Below are 16,653 nucleotides of genomic sequence, written 5' to 3'. Positions count from 1 at the left end.
GGGAGAGGTAGGAGTTGGGATTAACTCCTCCTCCAGAGGAACATGCCCCTCCAGCCGCTGTGCTGTAGTGTCCTTGAGGGGATAAATAGCTAAGGAAGTTGGTCCTTTGAGGTTGGCTCCTTGCAAGTGTAGAGCTGATGCCTCTCTGAGAGAGCCTCCTTCTCAAGGTTGCAAATGCAATGCTGGCAAAGATGGGAGGCAGGCAAGTCTGCATACCACGACAGTGAATGTACATGTATGTATATGTATGTGAACTACATAGGGAGCCTAGGAGAACTGCGGAGGGAGGGGCAGCTCAGTAACTAGTTTGAGCTCTGGAAGAAACCATCTTGGCTGTTGCATGATTAGACACTCAACCTACCCCCTTGGTTCATCCAGCAGTCCACGGGGCCCTATAATTTGATCTGGGCATGTTCACAGGCCCCTTTAGAGTCACAGGGGCCTTTGCACAAAATCTCTCTCTCTCTTTCTCTGATTTATTTATTACATATATAGTGTTCTGCCTGCATGTGTGCCATGCAGGCAAGAAGAAGGCACCAGATCTCATTACAAGTGGTTTTGAAACACCATGTGGTTGCTGGGACTCAGGACCTCTGGCTGAGCAGCCAGTGCTCTTAACCACTCAGCCATCTCTCCAGCCCTGCCCAAAATCTCTTATCTGAAGCTTCTAATAGACTATCCCCTCCTGAAAGAGCTTTGGCAAAGATAACAGCTCCTGGGAGCCTTCCTTCACCTTTCTAAACTAAACCATCCATCCCCTCTGCGTGCCTTTCTTTCACAGCATATGCCATAATTTGTGCTTGAATATTCATTTATTTGTTTTAGTGGTTTATACTGTGGTATCTGCATGATCACTGCTGAGTCCTCTCTGCTCAGCAGACAGGGTATAAAACAAGCATTCCATAAATACATGCTACAAAAGGATTGCCCTCACTGGCTCATGCTGGAGTGAGGGGCTTAGACGGGCTGTTTCCCACCTCCAGTAGCTTCAGAAAGCTAAAGGCTGGAGGGTTCAATGCCCTTTAGTATGTCATAGCCCAGAGGCAGGTTGGGGTTAGCTCAAGGCCACTTAGCAGATTCAGTCTGTGACCTTCTGAGGGCTTAGGTCAAGTGGGCAGAGGCGGCTCTGAGAGAGGCCGGGGCCTTGATGTGCCTCTGTGCTGCTGTGCTGAGGACTGTGGCTGCTCTGGAAGCACACTCACATCATCCAAGATGCTGTGACCTAAGTTCACGTAAGCTGGGGACAGCTGTACGTAGTGGTCCCCAAGCAAAGAGCTCACTACCTGCTCCACTTCCATCACGAGGGCTCTGAAGGTAGGCCGTGCTGCTGGGTCAGCCTCCCAGCATCGCAACATCACCTGGTACCTGTAAAAAGAGGGATGTCAGGTATAGGTGTACTCCTACGGGGGGCGGGGGTTCTGGGCAGCCCGATTCCCACTGAACAAAACAAAGATGAAGATCCGTGACAGGGCCTAGAGCCCCATCTGAACAGTGCTGGCTCTTCTCATCGCTGAGATGCCTGGCAGAAGTACAGATACCTCAGCAGAAAAGGGTTGCCGGCCACTATGCCCTGGGGCCTTATCTGTGTGATCTTGAGTGTGTTCTCTAACTTTTCTGTGCCTAGATGGCCTCTTCTGACCACACCATTAGGGGCACAGGGTAAAAAGACACTTGCGAAATCCTCAGTACATAGTTAAGAGGCTCATGAAATAGGATCATCACACCTTTCCAGATCAGATATAAAGTGAGGATTAAACCCTGCAGAGAGAGTTGGGCTTGGTGGCACACACCTGTAATTCCAGCAATGCTGGGAGGTGGAAAGATCAGGCATTCAAGAACAGCTTTAGCTACACAAGGGGTATGAGGCCAGCCTGGGCTAGTGAGTTCTAGGTTAGCCCAAGATAAAGAGTGATAGCCTGTCTCAAAAACAAACCAACAAATAAATACATACCCAGCACAGAAAAAGATGCCTTTAACCCCAGAATTTGGAAGGTTGAAGCAGAATTAACCTGCATTTAAGGCTAGCCTGAGCTACAGAGACCCAGCCTCAAAAAAAAAGTGCAGCCCTGTTGGAGCGGGCTGGCCCTTCAGAGTTTTCTGAAATTGAGACCAATGGGCCAGGTCTCTGTCCCAGGCATTAGTCAGTCACTGTCACAGGTGAGCAGATGTGAGACTGGAAAATGTGTTTCCCTTCTGCCTAGAGAAAGCTCAAGCTAAGAGCCGTCAACAGGTAACACTCTAAGTCACTGAAAAGGGAGGTCTAAGTGGCCCACTGCAGAGGGCACTAATGGGGGAGTCCCTTTTCCTTGCTGGGCTCTGTTTTGCTCATCTGTAAAGTGGGTATCATAACAACATTCCCCTTGGGGAGTCCGAAACACTGAGACTATGATTTAAGGCAGGATGCCATCCCCACGGTGATAAGGCAGGCTCTAGGATCCAGCAGGCCAATCTACAGAACCTCAGCCTCAGGACCTGAGCTGTCACCAGGGCTGCACTATGCGCTCTGTCCCTCTCATGATTGCATCCCAGCCACCTCCTCCCTCTGACAAGCCCTGTTTCCGCTGTCTCTCCCAAACCTACCACCTTCATCTGTTCAGGGAGCCTGTCTTAGATCCAGGCAGGCAGTAAGGTTAATTTCTCTTACCGTAAACCGTGTGCATAAAAAAACCAGATAGCCGAAAAGTCAAGGCCAAGATGGGCGAGCCCTGAGAACTACCTAGAGCCTTTCTGGAACACAGCCTGGGACAGGAGTCATCAACGGCTCTACCTGTGACCTGGTTTTGCCTGTTCTAAGCGTGCAGACCTGAGCACAGCCGAGGTATGCCTGCTGATTAGGGAGCCAAACCTACCCCACGGGCGCTGATGACACAGCTACCGCCATCCCTTGGGAATGAAAAAAAAAAATCTGAACTACATGCAGTGCAAAAGCCCTGCTGGAGAGATGCGGAGGGACCGGTGTGGGAGCTAACTAAACCTTGCTTTGAGGCTGAATGAGTGGAGGAGATGGAAAACAGCCCCTCTCTCTCCCTTTGCAGCAGTGGGGTTTGGAAAGAGATCCGGGAAACCAAACCACTGGCCTCAACCCAGACTCTGAGTTGGAATGCTGTTACCATGGAAACTGTGAGGGCCTCTCAGAGTCCTTCCTTGCATGGGGGTGGGACCAGTACACAGATAAGTAAACTAAGTCCCAGAGAGGCTCCTTTTCCTGGTCAACCAAAGGGTCAGACAAAAAGCCAGGCAGGGCTTGGTCTCTTGCCCCCTCCCGCATCTCTGGAGCCCAGCCCTGCCCCTCTATCGCCTTTTACATACTCACAGCGAATTGGGACAATACTCAGGCTGGGGCAGGCGACGGCCCTGAGCCAGGAAGTAAGTGAGGTCGAAAGGGTCGATATGGGGGTACGGTGGAGCACCCCGTGTGAGCAGTTCCCACAGCAACACACCAAATGACCACTGTTGGAGAAAGGTGAGGAGATTCACTCAACTATCACCCCAAATTTTGGTGGGCTGGTGGGCCCCCCAGGTCCTCTACCTCTCAGGATTCTTTACTGGAAATGAAGGACCCCACCTCTGCACAGAGCTCATTCCTTAATACTGTACAAATATCGTTCCTCCGTCTCCCACAACGTGACTTGAGCCCTGGACTGTTCATAAGGAACAGATGAAAGCACAGACTTCTGCCCTGGCAGATACCAGATTCTAGTTCACATCTGTCCAAGACAAAGGAGCTATGGGGTCTGTCTAACCTGGGGAGTGTCTGGACTCAGATTACGCTGAAGCAGGGCAAAATACTCTAAGGCATGGAAGTCAAGTGGACCTGGAGCGGAGGGTACCTTACCACGTCAGACTTGGTGGTGAATCTGTAGGTCTGAAGGCTCTCCAGGGCCATCCATTTGACAGGCAGGCGAGCATGGCGGTGCTGTCGGACACTATAGTATTCCTTGTCTAGGATGTCACGGGCCAGACCAAAGTCCGCCACCTTGACTGTGAATGACTCGTCCAGCCTGAGAAGAGGGTATCACACAGAGAACTGATGCTCAGCTGGGGCTGTAGCTCAGGGGCAGACACTTGCCTAGCACTGGCTCCTGCCAGGTCTGGACCCACCGCTTCCTAGCCCTTCGAAGGACTGAAGAATCACACTGTGGGGCTGGCGAGATGGCTCAGTGGTTTGGAAGAGCACTGACTGCTCTTCCAAAGGTCCTGAATTCAATTCCCAGCAACTACATGGTGGCTCACAACCATCTGTAATGAGATCTGGTGCCCTCCTCCTGCCATGCAAGCATTCATAGAAGGAATGTTGTATACATAATAAATAAATAAATCTTAAAAAAAAATCACACTGTGTGGTGGCACACACCTTTAATCCCAGCACTCGGGAGGCAGAGGCAGGCAGATCTCTGTGAGTTCGAGGCCAGCCTGGTCTACAAGAGCTAGTTCCAGGACAGGCTCCAAAGCTACAGAAAAACCCTGTCTTGAAACCCCCCCCCCCAAAAAAAATCACACTGTCTCTTTACCAGGTAGACAGAAAAATGCCTAGCCCTGCAGAGCAAAGGGTGGACTGGGTCCTCTCTTAAGGTGGCCTTGAGCAGCTGCATAGCCTCATGACTGTCCTTTTGTTTCACCCTAGCTACCTGAGCCACTCACATGCAGTTCCTAGCAGCCAGGTCCCGGTGCACAAACTTCTGCTCTGCCAGGTACTCCATGCCGCAAGCTACCTGCAGGCCAAAGCTGATGAGGTCCTTCACCGTGGGGTTCTGTAGCACAGGGAGACTGGTGAGTACAGGCAGAAGTGGGTGCGGCCGACACCTCCCACCCCGGATGGAAGGGCACTGACCCTCTGAGGGGAACGGATGAAACGAAGCAGGTCTCCGTGGCGCATATAGGGCAGCAGCACCCGGGGGAGGCCCTCTGGGGGTAGCACAATACCGATGAGAGCCAGAACGTTCGGGTGGTGGAGGCCTCGCATGAGCAGCCCTTCCCGCAGGAAAGCTTCTACCTCCTGCACCTCTGTGATGCCTGTAGAGTAGCGCAGGTCAGGCCAAGGGCCAGATGGAGATGGTGGGGGTTCAGCCTGAGACCACCCAGCCTAGGCCTCACTTACGGCTCAGTGACTTAACAGCACAGTGGATTTGGTTCTGTGCCTCATCTGTATACTCTCCATGGTAGACAACACCAAAGTGGCCTGGAAAGAGCGAGATGGTAAAGAGGGACTTCGGTGCCTGGACTCACTGCATGTCCCCTTATAACTAGCAACCTCGGAGCTCCAAACTGCCCAGGGTGACATTAAAAACAAGCAGCAGCTACACAATGATGGAACCATTTACCGTTCTCCCATGCCCACTTATCCATACCAGAAGCCACTGAAGATTAAATTCTTCAAAGATGACCACACGGAGGATCAGAAGTTAAGTAGTAGCCTCAAGGTCATACAAGTTAGTGAAGTCTACTTGAACTGTCCCTTGAGCACAGGTCAATCTCAAGACTCCTCCTCTGCCCTGCCCCACCTCCCAATCCATCCCCCACACCTTTGCCAATGACTTGGTCACTGTGGATGACCACGTGTTCATGGGGAATCAGTACATCCTTGACCTCGGCCAGGAGTGTCCTGTCCAGATCCTTGAGCCGCATCGAATCTGTTCGCAGTAGTGGGATATTTGTCCCATCCCTGTTATCCGAAGATTCCTCACAGCTCCGAGGTCTGGAAGCTATATCATCAATGTCAGAGGGTGTTGCTGGGGAGAGGGAGCGAGAACTAGTGGGGAGGGTCAAGCCCTGGCTTCTAGCGCCTCCCACCATCTCACCAAGGCTACTTACCTCTGTAGTCAGAGCCAGAGTAGAATGTAGACAGGGACATGGCTCCGGGAAACCGATCCAGAGTTGACAGGTCATCCAAGTTGGAAGCAAGGACTGTGGAAAGATAGCCCCTGGTGGTGAGCCTTTCCAAGCTCCTGGAGACCAAGTCCCACTGAGGAAATGTGGGATACCCCCAAGTTCTGGGGATCGCAGACACTAGTTTGGAGGTACAGGCTGAATCTAGATGGGTGTAGGGAGCTTACCTAGCTGCTTTTTCCGTCTCCGGGAGTTGAAGACCAGGGCAATGGCCAGGGCAGCCACGAGCATGATCAAAGCCAGCAGAGCAATTATGAGTGTACTCTGTGAGGCCCTGCCTGGGCCTGACCGAACCACTTGGCCCAGCTTGTGACACTCACCATCTACGCAGACCTGAAAGCATATGGCAGTTTAAGCCCAGACTGCAGACCCTTCAGCTTGTGGTTTCCTGAAAAGACCAGCTGTGTCACCTACCTGCAATGGGACACCATCCTTGCCAAGTTGCAGGGAAGGGGGCAGGGGGCAGACCACCATATTCCCCCGGAACTCGTGTTGGCAGATCTCACCACCCACGGTCATGTTCACACTCACGCAGTCTGCCACAGCGCCAAGCCCAATATACTGCAGAGACAGTCATGAGAATCAGCCAGAGGCTGGACTCTTGTCTCTTAACCGCCACTGTCCCTACCCTACCCCTTATACCCACCTCGAATTTAACTGAATGCTCTTCAGGCTTCAGTGGGGCTAGGCCAGCTCTGGGTGGACTGGGTGGGGGCAGGAAGCGAAAACCAGGCAGTATGAAGCCAGCTCCTCCATCCCCCCAGGTGCTCAGATTCCCTGTTGCCCACCCCTGATGGTTTCGGACCACATATTCTGGCAGGCGGCACTGACGCTGCTGTTCCAGAAACTGCCCTGCACACTGCTGAGACCCACATAAAAGTAGTTAGGCAAATGGCCCACGCCTGACTGCTCCAGTCTCCTTAGCCCAGTGTGAGGTGATGCTGGACATCAGGGGAGACTGGTCCAGCCTCCCCCCCCCCGCCCACCTATCCCCCCACCTACCCCCCCCCCCGCNCCCCCCCCCCCCCCCCCCCCCCCCCCCCCCCCCCGCCCACCTACCCCCCCCCCTCCCCCCCCCCCCGCCACCACCTGCTCTACTCACGCTGTTCTGCACTGTACTTTGTCCATCGTGGAATAATAGCTCTAGGCGCCATACAGAAGTCAGATGCTGGCCATGGATCATGACATGAGAGCCACTGCGAAGGGAGGGTGTTGGGGTTAGAGGACTCAGGGAACTGACTCATTTCTTGGAGGCCAAAGTAGCCAAGGAGGTGGCACTTACCTGTAGCCACAGTTGGGGCTGATGTCCAACACAATAGGGTCCTCCTTGTAGTGAAATGTCCAGGAGCCAGGCACCTCAGCACCTCCGATCTGCAGATGAACAGGGACCCTGGCTGTGCCAGCTCCAGGAGGTGTGACACATAAGATCTGTTCCTCACTGACCCTGCAGGATGGAGGGATTGGGCACAGGGGCACCTTCTTATGATGAGAGGCTTACCTCCTCCAGGGATTAGTAACCCCTCCTACTTCCTCTGTTGGTTGTCTTCCCCACCCACCTACCCTCCATGGGTCTGGAGAGAGGATGCTCCCAGTAAGACCTCCAAGAAGGCAGGGACGGAACAAGTTCCTGTACCCTTGGCTGGAGACAGTGGCCTCTGTGGTGGGCTCTCTTGTCTCTGGGTTGGAGGGGACAGCAGATCCTTCTTGAAACTGATCCCTACATTGACCATGTGACTGGGCCCTCTTCTCCACACTGGCAGTATCTAGGTACCCACCTGGTGCAGCTCCCTGGGTGGGAACAGAAGAAAGGGTCTCACAAGGAAGGGGCTGCTTGGTTGTCCCCATCAGAGATAGGGAAGGAGGGATTGCATTGTACCTGAGACTTGAGGTGACCTTAGACAGCAGCCAGGAGGAACCTGATAGGTTCCTTCAGATATCAGGCTAACTCAGGATACAGATACAAGTTGGAGCCTCACAGGGGCAGGGACCTGTGGCCTCCTGTGATTTTACCTGATAACACTTACTGTTCCAGCTGGCACTGAGTTCCATTGACCAGTACAGCTCGGCTGGTGCCTATAGACAGGTTCTGGCCTTCGAGCGTGAGATAAGTACCCCCAGCCCGTGGGCCAAAGTCAGGTTTTATTGATGTCAGCAGTGGTTCCTAAGAGGATATGGAAATGGAACATTTCATTCCAAGTCCATCCCTCTTGTGCCTCCCACTGACACAAGGCAAAGACAGAGCAGTGTAGACTCACCATGAAAGAGAAGCCTTCCCTAACAGAGCTGCCGTCCACCCGGAAGTGCTTGCCTGCTGGTGTGTTAGTGATGAGAAGGCTGACATTTGTAGTCCCTGCTGCCTGGGTGACCAGAGGCTCCAGCTCACACTCAAGTTCTTCCACAAACGCCTTAGGGTACTCTGGCCTGGGACATCAGAAGGATACCATGAGGTCAGGAACCCCAGAGGGCTGGCTTCATGCCTGCCACAATCATGGGGCTTATCTGCCAAAGCATGGCAGCTACACCTATGGCTTTCTCTGACAGCAGACAGAATTGGGGCAGGGGGACAGGGACTAACCTTGTCTAGTCCATAACTAAACAGACAAGTAGGGCACGTGCAGGTTCAAAATGGGACAGATATCTTAGACACAAGTCAATCTAGCTTGTCCCTACCCTTTACAGAACAGGGTCTCACAGACGAGGGGCTGCTTGGTCACTCTCATCAGGGATAGGGAAGGCGGGGACCAGGTTATACCTATAGCTTGGAGAGTGTTTGGGCAGCAGCCGGCAGGGACTTTGGCCCACGGTGATCTGGTGTGTTCCCTCGGGTACCTCATTAGGACGCAGGTAGAAGTTGGAGCCACATAAGGTGAGCCTTGTACTGCCCCTTAGGGGTCCACTGTGAGGATAGAACTGAAGTGGAGAGAATGACCCAAGTTTTTGTGCGGGGTGGGATTCTCTCAGCACTTCCCCCAGAGTTCTGGCCATACCCCTTGCCTATCTCACACTCCGGCTCCAGTCATTCCGGGTCACACGTTAGTCCTCATTCAGACTTCTTCCTGCCTCCCCAGTCTCCCTCTGTGCCATCCCCTCTGACAAGAATGCCCTCCTGTGGGCATTTCAGAGCGCAGAAGATCGTGATCAGGACTTTTTGACACCTCCCCACCGCCCTGCTTGTCGCCTGAGCCCTGGGGTATGCTGTACCTCTGTGATTTCAGGGGGACAGCGATCCTGTTGCCAAGAGGCAGGACACTCCTTCTGCCGGCCACACCTGTCCCCACACCAGCCACATCCCATGAAACGCTGTGCTTTCAGGCAACGCCAACAGGTTAGGAAATGACGGCAGCCAGGGCCCCGGATAGGAACCTTGAAGACCTAGGGGTGACAAACAGGTGGCTCAGCAATTGCTAAGAGTGGGAGCTGGGCCCCATAAACCCTGCTGGTCCCTTCTAGATTAGAGAGGTAAGGTCTGCATATCAATGCCTATCTGGGTTTGACGGAGAGGCTATGATACCACCACCTGAACCCCAAGTCCCAACCCCGCACACCTCACCTGGTCCCCAGAGGCAAAGAGTAGGTCATTCCCAAGGCGACTGACGTCCCGCTGAATAGGCTGCCCGCTGCTGCCCAGGGAGAAGTTGGACACGTACAGCAAGTAGCCGAACGATCTGGCTATCTCCACCTGTCATAGGTCTGCTATGAGAAGGCTAGCAAGGGCAGGGGACAGGGATGGAGGGACAGACAATGGTGGTGTAGAGGACCTACCTGTAGGATACGCCCATCTGCAGTGCCCATGTGGGCCACTGTAACATTGCCAAGGCCTGTCACATGCAGCGCGGTGACCTTCACTGATCCTAACATTCCGTTGAATAGGTCCACGCGGGAGAAGCCTTCGCTGACCAGCAGAGGGAAGTAGTGGCAGCGGAAGCTGGGGCTGGAGGCCTCTACACCAGGCTGGGGAAATCCAGGCAAGAGAGAGTCAGTGCACAGTCCTGAGCCCTCACTCTTTGGGGCTTTTGTCAGTGATTAGCTCTAAACTGCTATCCCTCACCTCGCCTGACTAGAGGAGGCCCAGAGCCTACCCCTCACCTACTACCACCATGCTCATAGGCGCTTGGGATAGCAAGGGCAGGGAAGAAGGGAGGCCCAGTCTAGAAAGCCAGATCCCCCGCTGAAGGGACTCTCACCAGCTTGAGAGGAGTGAGGACAGCTCTGGCCAGCCTTTCCCTTTGCTCCCATTTTCTCTGCCTTGTTAAAAACCAGTAGATTACATTCCTGAAGCTAGTCACCAAGGTCTACTTCCTTATTTGGCCAGCCACTTCCTCCTTCTGACGTTGACTACCAAGGTTCAGCTATCAAACTATTGAAGTTCAGCAACCAGAAGCCCCATTTGGCTCACCTAATTAACATGCCCAATTAAAATTAAGCACCTCATCCTAACACAGGGTCTTCCCCTTTCCCTTTATAAACCGCCATTTGCCTATGTGCCAGTCTGTCCCCTCTATCCAGTGACAGTCCTTTGTTCCTCCGGGAAGAATACCTCTGCCCCCTTTCCCTTGTCCCTCATCCCCCATCCCCTCTACTACCATTCTAACACAGACTTCCCCCTTTTCTCTTCTTAAAAATCACCCCTGCAAGGTCATTTGCTGTTGTTTTTCTGCCAGAGTCAGAAAGCAGGCACTTTAACTTTTCTTCCCTGCTTACTAAAGGATCTCTCTGTGAAAACAGTTGTTTAGGTGCGGTTTGTGCCGGATCCAGGGTCTGGGAGGCAGCCCCCACTGTGTGGAAGTTCCCTTCACCTACTCCCTGCCTTACCCTGCTATGTCCAGTCTGATGATGAATTATGGAGTCTGTAGACCCTGCTGGTCCTCCCATCCATTCATTTATCCAAGGCCTTACAGCCCTTCAGGATCTAAGTCAGAAGCCCTCACCCTTAACCAGAGGACTCTCACGCTCCCTGCTGGCCCTTCTCTGCCTGTGTGAGCACTTCTTAGCAAATGTCCCTTCTGGGCTTCATGAGACTGAATTCTGAGGTTAAGTGGCTTCCCAAGACTGGCTATATGGCTCCTTTCCCTGAGATTCTATAGAACTTTCAGTTACCTAAACCTCCCTCAGGTATAAAAATAAAAAAACCAAGGCCCTATGACATGAATGTCAGATTAAGCTTAAGAAGTTGGGAGATTGTGAGTTGAACCTGCTAGGTTTGCTATTTTCAAAGTGAGTTCCAGGACAGCCAGAACTGTCACACAGAGAAACCCTGTCTTGAAAAAAGAAAAACAAAAGAGAGAAGAAGTTGGAAGACATAAACCTCTCCCTTGCTCTTAGCCAGGAGGTGTAAATTCTTAGGACACAGTTGGGAATGAACAGTCCTGGAAAAGTAGGAAGCCAATGTATGCATTTAAGACTTGGGGTTGGAGTAGAGGAATGGGAAGGGCCAGAAGAGAGCCCTAGGTGTTCAGAACCTCCTCAGTGCACACAGAGTTAACCTATCCCTGGACCGCAGTGACAAGCAGGACCGGGGAGGGGGGAGAGGGAGGGACAAGAGCAGCAGTGTTGAGCCTAGACACCCCACCCAATCTGGGTCTCTATCCTGTTTGGGTGGGGACTGAGACTTTGTCAGCACTCGAGAAGGAAGAGGAGGGGCGTGACCCTAGCCAGAAACTTGCCAGGTGTTTTCATTGTGACTCAGGGACAGGCGGGGCTCAGGCACTAAGAGGCCCTAACTCAGGTAAGAACAAGGTCCTGTTTGCTCGCCTCTAGGCCGCAGGGGTCTTAGATTTGGGTCCTAGGATTGACGAAGGTCTCTAGCCCTGAACACTTGCCTTAAGTGTCCCATTCCCCATAGCTGTTCCACACCCTACCTGAATCCACGTAGGCACAAGTCTTTAGGTCAACCAGTACACAGTGTACACAGTGGCTGCTACTCCAGTGATGATATACTTAAGTCATCAAACACTGATTTACATATCTTCAGAGATCTGGCAGACCTCCAGACATGGAGCTATAGGTAGGGCCCAAGATTAGTTCTCCTGGTGCCTGGCACCTCTAGCTAAATTGGGAGAGGTTTTGATTTCCCATCTAGATTTGGACAAAAGGTTCTTACTCCCAGAGTTTCTCAACCTAAATATACTCATTTGAGGAAGAAGAGCTAAAGAGCCCCCCACTTGAAGGCTAGGAATGTTGCTCAGCAGCAGAACACTTGCCTAAGAAGTCCAAGGCCCTTAGAGATGTTCAATCTCTAGTACTGGAGAAGAAAAAAAGAAAAGAAGTTTGCACCAGGCCTGCTGTACACTTGTAATACCATCATTTGAGAGGTGAAGGCAGGAAAATCTTGAATTCAAGGTCAACCTGAGCTGCACAGTTGATTCAAGGTCAGTTTTGGCTATACACTAAATTCTCTCTCAAAAAACCAAAAACAGGGGCTGGAGAGATGGCTCAGTGGTTAAGAGCATTGCCTGCTCTTCCAAAGGTCCTGAGTTCAATTCCCAGCAACCACATGGTGGCTCACAACCATCTGGAATGAGGTCTGGTGCCCTCTTCTGGCCTGCAGACATACACACAGACAGAATATTGTATACATAACAAATAAATAAATGTTTAAAAAAAATAAAAATAAAGGGCTTTCTTATAAAAAAATTTAAAAAAAAACAAAAACAAACAAAAGACTGAAGATATAACCCGTGGTAGAGGATTAGCACACTTGAGGCCCTGGATTTGGTACTTCAAGTTCTAAAAGAAAAATGAATTCCCCCTCCAACACTGTGTGTAAATTCTATACCTCCACGGCATTAACAGAAGCTGGAAAATCAATCAGACAAGAGTATCATAGTCACTGACAGGCCTGGTGTGGCATAGGCCCATAACCCTTGCTACTCCAGTGGCTGAAGCAAGAGGATTACAAGTTCAAGAATTGATTGTGTTTAGAGAGTGAGTTCAAGGCCAGCCTGAGCAACTTTTGTGAGACTTTGTTTCAAAATTAAAAGTATAAAAGGAGAGGAGGGCACTGGAGACCCAGCTCAGTGGTAGAGCATTTGACTAGCAGTTCCTAGTGTGTCTAAAGAGGTGGGGGGTGGGGCAAACAAAAAGTGTCACAGCAAAGTCAGGACACTGCGTGACCAGAGACGAGTGTGACTGTGGCACTCAATGCTCCATTCAGCCCTTTATCTTGTCCTAATCTCTCAATAGTCTTAGGTGAGACTATTTGAATGGTTTTGAGGAGTTGGTTTTCATTTTGTCCTCAAGCAAGCATTTTTGTTTTTATTTGATTTTACTTTTGGCCCTCAAACCCTGACTAGGCCCCAAGTTAAGGCTCTAGATCCTCGAGGTAGCATTTTAAAAACATCCTGCTTCCTGTTTGTTTCCTTTCTTCTTCCTCCCTGATGTGATAGGTGGACTGAGAGACCCTCCTGCCTGGGGCAGGGCCTTGGCTACAGAGACAGAAAGTCCAGGCTGGACCCATTCCAACCAGCCCTTCCTACGCCTTTACTCATCCCCAATTGCTTAGAGTTTGCTTGCACAAGACCGGGGTGAGGTTTCCAGGAACCTTCTAGAGCTGAGCTGCAACTGCCTTTCCACTATGTCCCAAATTTTCCTGTAATGATCGTGTGGAGAATGAGTTAGTAAATCATAAAACATGCAGGCTCCCTAAGAAGCTCCCAGACTGCCAAGGTTCCTTGGAAACTGTTGGGGTTCTCTGGCAACCCTGCCCTGCCATCTTTGGAAGGCAGAGCAACACAGTGCCTTCATAGGAAAGTGAAACTATATTGGCAAGCAGCGGCGAATCTTTGACTATGAGCAGCTGCCCATGGAGTTTTTGCCTTTGTGTATACTTTTCTCTGGGTGCCTGAGGGTGTGGGTGGTGGGCAGGTTGGTGGGGATGCCTATCATTTGACAGGAAAGTTGGAAGTTGTGCTGGCAGAGGCACTATGACGTAAGCCCCTCTTCACATAACCTGGGAAAGTACCTTAAAAATTCAGATAGCAGGAAGGGTGGCAGAGCCTCATGCTGGGATGCGCTTCCAGTATGGCCTCTGTTTGTCTGCTATTTCCCACTACCTCCAGTACTAGGAACTGAGAAGGAGGGAATGTTTCACTCTGCCTGCCTTCTTTCAGTGACAGCAAGGAAATGGCCTGTCTTCAGCCCCACCGGGTACTCACAGGTCAGGGGCCCGCTCTTTCTGCTCACCGGATTAGGACAAAGACTGGGTGGCTGGAAGAATTCGAGGCCTCTCGAGGGGCGAGGAGAAAGTGAAGAGTCACAACAGCGTTCTACGCCCTGTTCAATCAGGGCGTCCAGCTGGTGAATGGGGTAGGCGCATACAACAGAACTGGGACCCGAGCCAGAGCTATCATCCCTGACAGCCGCAAAGACCCCAAATAGCACTTCCTGGCCCTCTGAGGTGCTCAGATCCACAGCTAGAATGGCATCCACGGGAGCAGTGTGGGCTGCCCGAAGCACTGGGTAGGACTGTGTGCTCTTTGGAGCTCCCCGCCGCCGGCGTTTAGGTGCAAACTGACAATCCAAGACCAGCTCCCGGTAGTCACCCATCTCTGGCTCTACAGCATTAAGTCGGGCAAGACGAGTCTGCAGGGCACCGGGAGGGCTTGTGACACCGGAAGGTTGCACGGTCAGAAAGTAGACAAAGTCTCCTGAGCGGAAGCTGTATACATATTCAATGAGGTAGGAGGCCAGATATTTGGGCAGCACAGATAGCGAAGGAAAACCCGGTTGAAATCCAGAAGCATCTGCCTTGAGGCGACGGATGGACACTGAGTGCGGGCTAAAGCTGGCAGCCAACTCTGGGTCCAGTGAAGATGCCACATAGAAGTAGGAAGCATGGCCCTGCCCAACCACAGTCACACGAGTGCCCCGGGGGCTAGCCACACAGTCCGGGCAGGACTCAGGCCGGTTATTGTTTACTGAGAAGAGGCAGGCTGGTGCTGCTAAGTGCAGGGATTTCTCCCGAGGCTCAAGCTCGTGGAGGAAGCACCGGCCCTGAAGGGTTGAGCCACAGCTGACCAGGGCTGGCAAACCCGGGTCTATCACCAGCACCAGTGTGTCTGTATCGTTTGGTGGTCCGTGAGGGCCTGGACCACAGCTCGCACATGTCTGGCAGCCAGGATCTCCAATAGGGCCGGTGGTCAGGCTCTCTATATACTGCAGGTCAGGCCCAAGCACGTGCAGACGATTGCGTGTGGCCACAAACAGCGCACTCCCATCTTCACTGTCCTCGTAGGCTGCCATGGCCTGTACCTGGCCACCGGCGTGGAAGCTGGGGACCACATACTTAACATCAAAGTCCCGGGAGGCTGAGAAGGGTATTCGTGGGCACTGCCAGTCCAGGTTGGTGGACGCCGCCGGCAACCACAAAAGAAGCATCAGCAGTATAGAGGATTGTAGCAGCGGCAGAAGCAGCCCCATTGAGACTAGGCTGGAACCTCTCGTGAACTTCAGAAGTCCCAGGACTTGACCGGACCAGACTCAGGTCTGACCTGAGACCAGCATTATTCAGTAGCGGTACTGAAAGTTCCCGGGCAGCTGACCCCCTGCGCTGGTTCCTGGCAAACCCAACCTTTCCCCCTGCCCTGTGGTCTGAGGATCTGGCTGTGGACCCACGGGCAGGGCAATGGCACGACCACCTCACCTGCGGCTCCAGTTGCTTCTGGTAGCTGCCGCTGCCACAGATACTTAGATCAAAGTCGAAAGACGCTGGGCCCCGTGGGTGCGGCCGCGCTGGGGGCGGGGCTACGGGCGGAGCCCTGTTGAAGGCTCTTTCCAGCCCTGTCTGACTCTTTCCAGCCCTGAGAAGTCTGTCTCCTGTATCCTCTCTTGGATGTGTCTTTCTCAGTTCTCTCTCTCTCTCTCTCTCTCTCTCTCTCTCTCTCTCTCTCTCTCTCTCTCTCTCTCTCTCTGAATGGAGTGGGCTGGGAAGGAGTATTCCTGAACCATCCTATTCCCCCACAACCCACCAGGTTAAGATGAGAACGGTGCAGGGCAATATGGCTCTTCTCTCTGCAAGGCCCTCATTCACAGGTGCACCCTCAGGCACCAGTTCTCACCACGGAGGAAGACACAGGACAAAGTGATGGGAGAGGATTCAGAAAGGAATACCACAGGACGCACCTTCTGTGGGCAGGTCTCATAATTCCATGGTGTGCCCTCTCCTGTCTGCCCAGAGTCATAAGGGTTAATGGAGTCTGGCCCGGCTGGCTGGGTAATAGCGCGGTGGCTCTGAACCTGTCACTGTGGCCTCAGTGTGTGGAAGTATAGAGGTGAGGGAAGGGTGAGAGTAGTAAATGGCTCTCTTCCAGTCCCTGACTGCTGGGCACCTCTGCTCTGAGCCTTGTTTTGTGGACTCGGTCTCTGAAACAGAAGTGTAGTTCTGGTTGGTTCTTCTTCCAGAAGCCGTGAGTGAGGAAGCCCTTTCTTCTTTGCCATCTCCCTCACCTGAACCTCAGCAGCTATCCTTTGGCAAGCAGTCTTTCTCAATACCCAGGGTTATGGGGCAGGGAGAGGCATTCTTAGCCTGCCAGTGAGCCTGGGCTCCGGAGGGCTCTTCACAGGGTGGCTAGAGGCAGTTGTGAGTCCCAGGAAGGAGCTTAGCAGGATTCAGTGTGGCCTGGGGCTCTTTACGAGTCCACTCCTCACCCAGTACAATCCCCCTGCCGGCATTTGCTTTCTAACTGGCCTTAGTGAATATTTCTTCTCCCCTTCATCCTTTCAGAGTTGAGATGCCTTTCTAGATATACTTTTACAAACAGTATTTAAAGT

The 16,653-nt window shown here is 52.4% G+C and overlaps 1 protein-coding gene across 10 annotated transcripts; it reads right to left on the bottom strand.

The window, feature by feature from the left end:
* Positions 1-772: 772 nt before the first annotated feature.
* Positions 773-15,600, bottom strand: Mst1r (macrophage stimulating 1 receptor). 10 transcript variants are annotated; one of them, XM_050139610.1, is made up of 20 exons: positions 14,068-15,600; positions 9,649-9,837; positions 9,437-9,565; positions 9,088-9,258; positions 8,639-8,796; positions 8,142-8,307; positions 7,911-8,047; positions 7,169-7,330; positions 6,989-7,082; positions 6,533-6,748; positions 6,301-6,447; positions 6,054-6,219; positions 5,812-5,904; positions 5,523-5,729; positions 5,099-5,179; positions 4,832-5,013; positions 4,642-4,751; positions 3,836-4,001; positions 3,314-3,450; positions 773-1,365 (listed from the first exon to the last, which is right to left on the bottom strand). In XM_050139610.1, the coding sequence occupies exons 1-20, from the start codon at positions 15,301-15,303 to the stop codon at positions 1,107-1,109; spliced, it is 4,206 nt and encodes a 1,401-aa protein (XP_049995567.1). In that variant the 5' UTR covers positions 15,304-15,600; the 3' UTR covers positions 773-1,106. The 10 variants fall into 10 exon arrangements, with proteins under 10 accessions (XP_049995567.1, XP_049995570.1, XP_049995569.1 ...); XM_050139613.1 differs by having other exon boundaries at positions 5,523-5,702; XM_050139612.1 differs by having other exon boundaries at positions 6,533-6,745; positions 14,068-15,599.
* Between the last annotated feature and the right edge of the window lie 1,053 nt (positions 15,601-16,653).

This window comes from Alexandromys fortis, unplaced genomic scaffold, assembly GCF_014885135.2.
Source record: "Alexandromys fortis isolate MF-2015 unplaced genomic scaffold, M_Fortis_MF-2015_v1.1 scaffold_36, whole genome shotgun sequence".
NCBI lineage: Eukaryota > Metazoa > Chordata > Mammalia > Rodentia > Cricetidae > Alexandromys > Alexandromys fortis.
The sequence above is the reverse complement of the archived record's forward strand: the minus strand, read 5'-3'. Positions and strand labels throughout refer to the sequence as shown.

Coding starts and splice junctions, on each gene's coding strand:
- Mst1r (XM_050139610.1), bottom strand. CDS start 15,303: ATGGGGCTGCTTCTGCCGCTGCTACAATCCTCTATACTGCTGATGCTT. Junction 9,566..9,648: donor CAGATGGGCGTATCCTACAG/GTAGGTCCTCTA, acceptor GACCTATGACAG/GTGGAGATAGCCAGATCGTT. Junction 1,366..3,313: donor GAGTATTGTCCCAATTCGCT/GTGAGTATGTAA, acceptor CTCTTTTTACAG/GTACCAGGTGATGTTGCGAT.